This window comes from Akebia trifoliata, chromosome 3, assembly GCF_017979445.1.
Source record: "Akebia trifoliata isolate Shusen 1 chromosome 3, ASM1797944v1, whole genome shotgun sequence".
In the NCBI taxonomy this organism is placed as follows: Eukaryota; Viridiplantae; Streptophyta; class Magnoliopsida; order Ranunculales; family Lardizabalaceae; genus Akebia; species Akebia trifoliata.
In genome coordinates, this window is record NC_141377.1 from 47,571,342 (window position 1) to 47,578,288 (window position 6,947).

A 6,947-nucleotide genomic window follows, 5' to 3' on the forward strand; every position below is an offset into this window, starting at 1 on the left:
AAAGTTGGAAAACAAGAGCTACAATTGTTAAAAGTAAAAGAAGATAGGATGTGGTAGTGGTGAGTGCTTTTTTGCTCATTGCCCAACAACCATTTAACATGTGGTGTGAATGACATCACCATTTAAACTTCTCTCTTGCCCACATGTTCTCTGTCCACAGAGTTTCAGTTTAATATTTCAAATCTTAAAAAAAGTTGGTGGGCCCATATGGATTATCACATTGGCAATCCAACACCATAATTTTTTAGATTCCATGAAAAAACTCATATTAAAAATTAAAATAAATAAGAAAAGAGATTTTTTGAGCTTGATCCAAGGTGGTGAAAATGAATGGTAATTGAGCACCCAAAATTAAAATTAAAATTCAACGATGATATTTATTATTATTATTTGTTGTTGACGTTCATAGAATTTAGTCATCTACAACCTAGTGACATCAGATCATGTTTTTGAATGTTACAAAGTGATTCGATTAGAACATTTCCTTTTCCATTGTGAGTAAAAGAGAAATTTTCTCTCTTATCGTGTGATCGATCATTGACATTCTCCTTATTTATGCCATATGTTTAATACCAATTTTATCCTCTACAATTATTATTTGAGTTAATTTTTTTTTTCTAAATCTATTTTTATAAGATCTTTAATAGATTTATTCTAAATACTTCACCAAAACAAAAATTTATGATTCAAAAACTATAGTGAGAGAAGGTGAGTATTATTGATGCATTACCAAAATGCCCTTACATTATTTTACTACTAGAAGGTAACATGACAAAGGGCACATGTATGGCATATTTATAATATAAAATTTTAATTAAAAGATTTTTTTTAATGTTATATAATAAAAATAATATTTTTATAATTTTGAAAACTAACTAATGTAAGGTCATGAGTTGTAATTTTCTTGATTTATAAGAAAACAAAAACATGAAAATATTTAAATAAAAAGGTGGGTGTATTTTGATGAATCTAAATTCTAATGTCAAACTACTTTTACTTTTTCTTCTCTTAATTTGTAAAATATAAAGATTAAGACAAATAAATTATATTTGTATAATTTTATCTTTTATTCCTTTAATTTTATCATCTTTCTTCTTTTACCAATTTTAATCTTAAAAAAAAATAAAATCCGTGTCCTAAGTTGAAGAGGTTATCTAATTAAATTACATATTAAAAGTGCGACACATAGTACAGAAAATAGTTGTCTTTAGTAGCACCAGGAAGTAGAAGTGGGGAAGAATTCTTGTCCAATTCCCAAAGCTACAAGTAAGCTTTCGTTGGTAACTTAATTCACCACGTAAGAAACGCACCGACCTTTCCTTCTATCTGGCTGGCTGTTGCGTCAATCAAACCGCCAAAAAAAAAAGTCACAAGGACAGATTACTTGTCACTGTCGTCACACGCGTCAACAAATGACGGGCCGACCTAAATAATGTCAAGAGTGGTGATTCCATATGGCGCCATTACAGATTGAAACCGAACTTTGCCCTCTTATTTAGTGGAAATGGATGAATAAAGATTTCCTTGGAAATCCCCACCATAAATGTGCATATACTGGGATATAAAATGATTTAAATTTGACCCAAAATTCGAGTAAATCCAAAATAAAATTTAATGGATGTAATTGTTTGGAGTACATTAAAAGAAAATTCTATCTTTATTAGCATAGTATGATTTTACAAAGAGTCATAAGAAATCCAATAATACAATCTTTTAAATTTCATTAGAATATTTATATTAAAGTTTTAAAAAAAAATAATATCTTTTGAATTAGATCTAATATTTTAAAAATAGACAATTATTGAACTTTCAAATAACTCTTAAATTTATAAAAATAAAATTTAACATGAAAAACAAATTTCTTTTTCTTTACAAGAATCTTGTTTTTGGATGTCAAAAAGTGAATTTAAGGATGAAATTCTTAATAACTTATATAGTAAGGCTTAGGGATAGGGGTTTAATGTTGCTTAAAGACAAAAGTGGTTTGAATATGATTTTAATAGGTAATCCAAAATCTGAATATGAATTGATTTTCATGTGTTTGCAACACACAGTAGAAATTTTCAGCCAAAAATGAATAACGTAGTTCATTAGTTCGTCGGATTCTTTTGTGTTTAGCAGCGTTAGATTATAAAATTACTCATAAAGAAATGGAAAACGGGGACACCTCATCTTTTGACGACGAACATAAATGCCCCACGTGTCCAAGAAGAGACAAGGTAGCCACGAATTAGCTTCTTTCTATCTCTTATGTATAAAACTGAAACTAATCGAAAAGAGCTCAAGTACATATCTTTTTCATTCATTCATTCATCCCCCTCCCCTCTTCCCCCCAGAAAAAGAAAAAAAAAGAAAAAAAAAGAAGAAGAAACGAGAAAGTGAATAAGGAGTGTGGAGGATTGAGAATGAACGTGAATAAGGAGAAAAGTAAAGGTGGAGAAGGATGCCAACAGCAACAGATATTGGATGGTTCAGATATAATGGAATTAGTTGGAAACGAGAAAGTGTTCCAAACTTTTGTGGATCATAAATTTGAAGAACTAGACAGAGACAAAGATGGTAAGCTATCTGTGAAAGAGCTCAAGCCAGCTGTCAATGACATTGGTGCTGCTCTTGGTCTTCCTGCTCAAGGAACTTCTCCTGATTCAGATCACATCTATACTGAGGTTCTCTTTTTTTTATTTTCTTTTATTTGCTCAACAAAAAAAATCCTTCTTTTGATTTTTCATTAATTTGCTTTTCTATATTTTAACCATTTTTGGCTTATAGCTATTCCTTTCTTTGTAATTTCGTTACCTCGATTAACCAGTTCAAGAAATTTTTATCAATGATGATGTTTGTATATTATAGTAGTGGTGAATATATATTGCTTTTTCTCAAGAACAAAACTACTTGGGAATTTTTTTTTATTTTAAAAACAGACGTGGGGTACTTAAAATGATTGTATTCAAATATTTCTAAGATGTTTAAACTTTTTTATTTAAATAAGCAATAATTTATTATAAAAAAAATAATAATAATAAATAATTCTATGATATTTTGAAGATCAACGCCTTATCGCAAAAATTTAAGGTTGGCTAAATGGATTTTGTTCCTCCATTGAATTCTGTCTGGATCATGTATGTATGGAAGGTTATAAGTTTTTTCCCTCCCTAATTTTTGAAATCTTGGAAGTTATAAGTATTAGAAAAATACTTTGGGATATTGATTTACTCAAGCAAGAAAACTAGAATTAATACTTGAAAGTGAACAAGTAGGATGTGTAGAAAGTTGATTTTATTGAGAATTCTTGGATGAATATTAGATGAATCCTGATAGTATATTTATAGGGATTAATTACATAAACTAAGATAAGGAAACTAGCCTAACATAAATATTTTAATTTATTAAAACTTCCTAATATCCTAATAGATATTGCTACATATATTATTCTTTAATATTCCATTCCTTTTGAGATAAGATACATTGATATGATACAATGTATCTCATGTATTATAATATGTTGCATTTGGTTGTCTAATAGGATGTTCCATGCTTACCAAATATTGGTAATGGCTTGGCTAGACCTACCAGCATTATGAGTGGTATTCACCATCACTCAGGCTTGCTTATTGTTCTTTGACACCATTTGGTGATAATGAAAGAAAAAAAAAAATTCTTGTGAGAAACAAGAGATAGGCAGGTGTAAATTAATCAAGGGAAAAGAAGGTACGAGGTTGCAAGTCTTTTAAGTTATTCTCAAATTACTATGATTATAATTCCTTTATTTGTGGAGAGATTTTTCATAAAATAGATGAATGATACCAATTAAGCAAGCTTTGGTTATATTTCCCTCTAGTGCTATAAGAAAAATAAATTATATTTTAATATAATAAGTATCCACTTTTTTTTTTTTTTTTTTCTAATCTAATCGTATTAGGGATAAAATCTTTTAAACACCTTTAAGGCATTAGTTGCAATCATTTTTCCATGAGTTGAAATGATAAAAATGTCATTAAACAACAACAATTGAACATTTGCCTATTACAGTAAAATACAAAATAGAAAATGCTTTTTAGGGACATCTTCTATAGAAAACACATTATTTTGGAGTTTGTTAATACCCATTGAAGTCTTGGACGTTAACATTCTATATATGACCAAACCACATTAAAAAAGAAGCAAGGACACGAGGTCTAAAATATCCCACTCAGTGCTAATGCACTTCCGGTGTCTGACATTACATAAACTGATAAATGTCCGTGGCCATATTTCTTGTTTCTCTTTTATTTCTTTTCTTGGTCTAATTGGTGTACATATTCTAGCTTCGTAATAGCTATATAAAGATATGCGTGCGTGTATAGATGCATCAATATGAAGCACCACTCATTATGATCCTCTTGATGTTTTAAAAGGTTTTGAATGAATTCACCCATGGCAAACAAGATAAAGTGAGCAAGACTGAGTTCAAAGAAGTACTCTCAGACATTCTACTTGGCATGGCAGCCGGGTTGAAGCGGGACCCAATTGTGATCCTCAGGATGGATGGTGAGGATCTCATAGAGTTCATCAATGGTGAAGCATTCGAGTCTGAGATGGTTTCCATATTCACTAAGATAGATATGGACGGGGGATCCCTCCATAATTACATTACCAAGGCCTTAGAACAACTTACGGTGGATCATGGCATGCCGCCTTGTTCGGATTCATGGGTAATTATGAAATGTTGAATCAATTAAAACTATATATAGCTGGGCAATTAGATTGGTTCCTTTTCTTTGTCTGAATTAAATTTGTTGGGAAATCTGGTTTAGGTTATGAGCAACATCGTGGAACCGGCTCTTCAACAATGTGCCATACACGATCAAGAGCGACCCATCTCTCAGGAGACCTTCCTGGAAGGAATCAAGAAGGTTGCAGAAAGTGTGGCTCAACATCTTAAAGAACAGCCTGTGATAGTGGCCCATACCGAGAACACATTTGATGGTAGTAGCCTCAAGAGACTTTTATCCAACAAATTCGAACTGGACAAGGTCAGTTCTCTAAATTTATTTTCTTTTATCAGCAAATCTAAAGGTTGGAAATTAGATTTCATCATCATGAAGTTGAGTGTTAATGTAGGCTCTGATCAAGAAACAACACATAATGTTGACATGAATAGAGTCTATGACTATATATATTTGATAAAAATAATTTAGTAAAATAATAATCAGTATGTGGTCATACTCAAAGAAAAACAATCATGAGTGAGAAAAGTTCTTGGGCAATGAGATTATATAAGATGATCACTTTTTATGATTTGTTGATATTATGATGATGTAATCTTCATTGTTATTTTTATTCAATAGTTTGCCCAAGTATAATAAAAATAAAAATAAAAATAATGGTAACACAATCAATGCTGGCATTTTAACATGATAATTTGGGAGTTATTAAATCAAGGTTCTTGTATAATTATTTTCATTTCTACGATTTATATAGTTCCAACATGTTACCAACTGCACCTGAAACATTGTCACTTTGGTACTTTTCAGTCATTGCATACAGCCATGAAAGAGCTATCCAAAGATCGCCATGGCAAAGTATCTAAGGATTATTTACGTGTGGCGCTCGATCTGGTGGCCCCAGCAGCTGGTTTGCCTCCGTATGGAGCCATTGATCAGGTATTTCATTGTGTAATCACATTATTCACATCTACAAGATCTTATACCATCATCATCAGAGATGATTAAATCTCCAATTTCGCCCTTATGATCATAGGGGTGCATGGTAATGGGTGATTATGGTCCATAATAATGCTGGAGCTAGTTTGATAAAAGAAAGGCCACCATGATCCATAACGGTTGGGCCTGAAGTCCATTTTTGTATTTTTAATCTGACTGATTATGGGCCTTTCCCTTAAAATTTCTTCATGGGCCTCAAAAGCAATGAGATCGGGTCTCTTAGCCTATGCTTGAAACATTTTAAGTACTTGTGACCCAAAAGCAATGGCATTGGGTCGCTTAATTAGCCCACCCCAAGTGCTCTTCACTTAAATAGTGTAATGGGTCCAGCCCAAAAGGCTTGTAGCCTTTTGGGTACTGGTCTGCACTCCTCCATGAAGCATCTATATTAAATTGTTTATTGATCTGGTGAATAAATGGAAGCTTGAATTTAAATTTGTACAGATGGATAAGGTTGTGAACAATGTGTTCAAGATGGTGGATGCAGACGACGGGAAGTTAGTTGAAGAAGAGGAGTTCAAGAAGTTGATGACGGAGATCCTGGGAAGTCTAATGTTACAACTAGAAGGTAATCCAATATCAATTTCTTCAAATTCAGTCGTGCATGAGCCTCTCAGTTCTTCATCTACGCTGTTGGCTGACCCACAATCGTCGTAACTGTACATGTGGAGCCCGTAATGTTGAATTTGCTAAAAGATGAATGAGATTAACCTAGCTAGCTAGAAACATATATATGTAAGGCATGCTAAATCTTGATAGTTAGGAGAGTGAACAAATAGTTAAGCTTTATGTTTTGTGCTAATAGAATGCATTAAATATTTCAAATGTTGGATGATGGGAGAGTGTTTATTACAGATGAATTTGGCATCCATAAGCAAGATTCAAGAATTGATCCAGCCTTGGAGTGCATCAAGACAAAAGTAAACCTTGTTGGATGACCACCACCATTTGATCTTACCAACCTTTTTTTATCCAACTATTCTAAATAATGGAAAGATTGATAAATGTGGTAACTTAATCTAGTGGTACGGCTCTTAATATAGGAGCAAGGGAGACCCCATTGAATGGTGGGTCCTATCTATTGTTAGTATCTAAATCCAGCCACGACTCCATCCTTGATAGACTAAATCCATAGAGAAATCTGTTGCTTGGCTACTAGGATGATATGAAATTATCCTTGGAAAGTATTTCCCACGCCAATATTTGTATTTATGATGCTTAATGTATTCTTTTTTAACATACTCA

The 6,947-nt window shown here is 32.2% G+C and overlaps 1 protein-coding gene across 2 annotated transcripts; it reads left to right on the forward strand.

Annotated features, from left to right (window-relative positions):
- Nucleotides 1-2,309: 2,309 nt before the first annotated feature.
- LOC147407488 (Calcium-binding EF-hand family protein) lies at nucleotides 2,310-6,947 on the forward strand. Of its 2 annotated transcripts, XM_086436078.1 has the most exons (6): nucleotides 2,310-2,666; nucleotides 4,395-4,691; nucleotides 4,794-5,012; nucleotides 5,514-5,642; nucleotides 6,147-6,270; nucleotides 6,558-6,947. In XM_086436078.1, exons 1-6 carry the CDS (start codon nucleotides 2,406-2,408, stop codon nucleotides 6,638-6,640), a joined length of 1,113 nt encoding a protein of 370 aa, XP_086292204.1. In that variant the 5' UTR covers nucleotides 2,310-2,405; the 3' UTR covers nucleotides 6,641-6,947. The 2 variants fall into 2 exon arrangements, with proteins under 2 accessions (XP_086292204.1, XP_086292203.1); XM_086436077.1 differs by lacking the exon at nucleotides 6,558-6,947 and having other exon boundaries at nucleotides 6,147-6,537.

Coding starts and splice junctions, on each gene's coding strand:
- LOC147407488 (XM_086436077.1), top strand. CDS start 2,406: ATGAACGTGAATAAGGAGAAAAGTAAAGGTGGAGAAGGATGCCAACAG. Junction 2,667..4,394: donor CAGATCACATCTATACTGAG/GTTCTCTTTTTT, acceptor ATGTTTTAAAAG/GTTTTGAATGAATTCACCCA. Junction 5,013..5,513: donor ACAAATTCGAACTGGACAAG/GTCAGTTCTCTA, acceptor GGTACTTTTCAG/TCATTGCATACAGCCATGAA.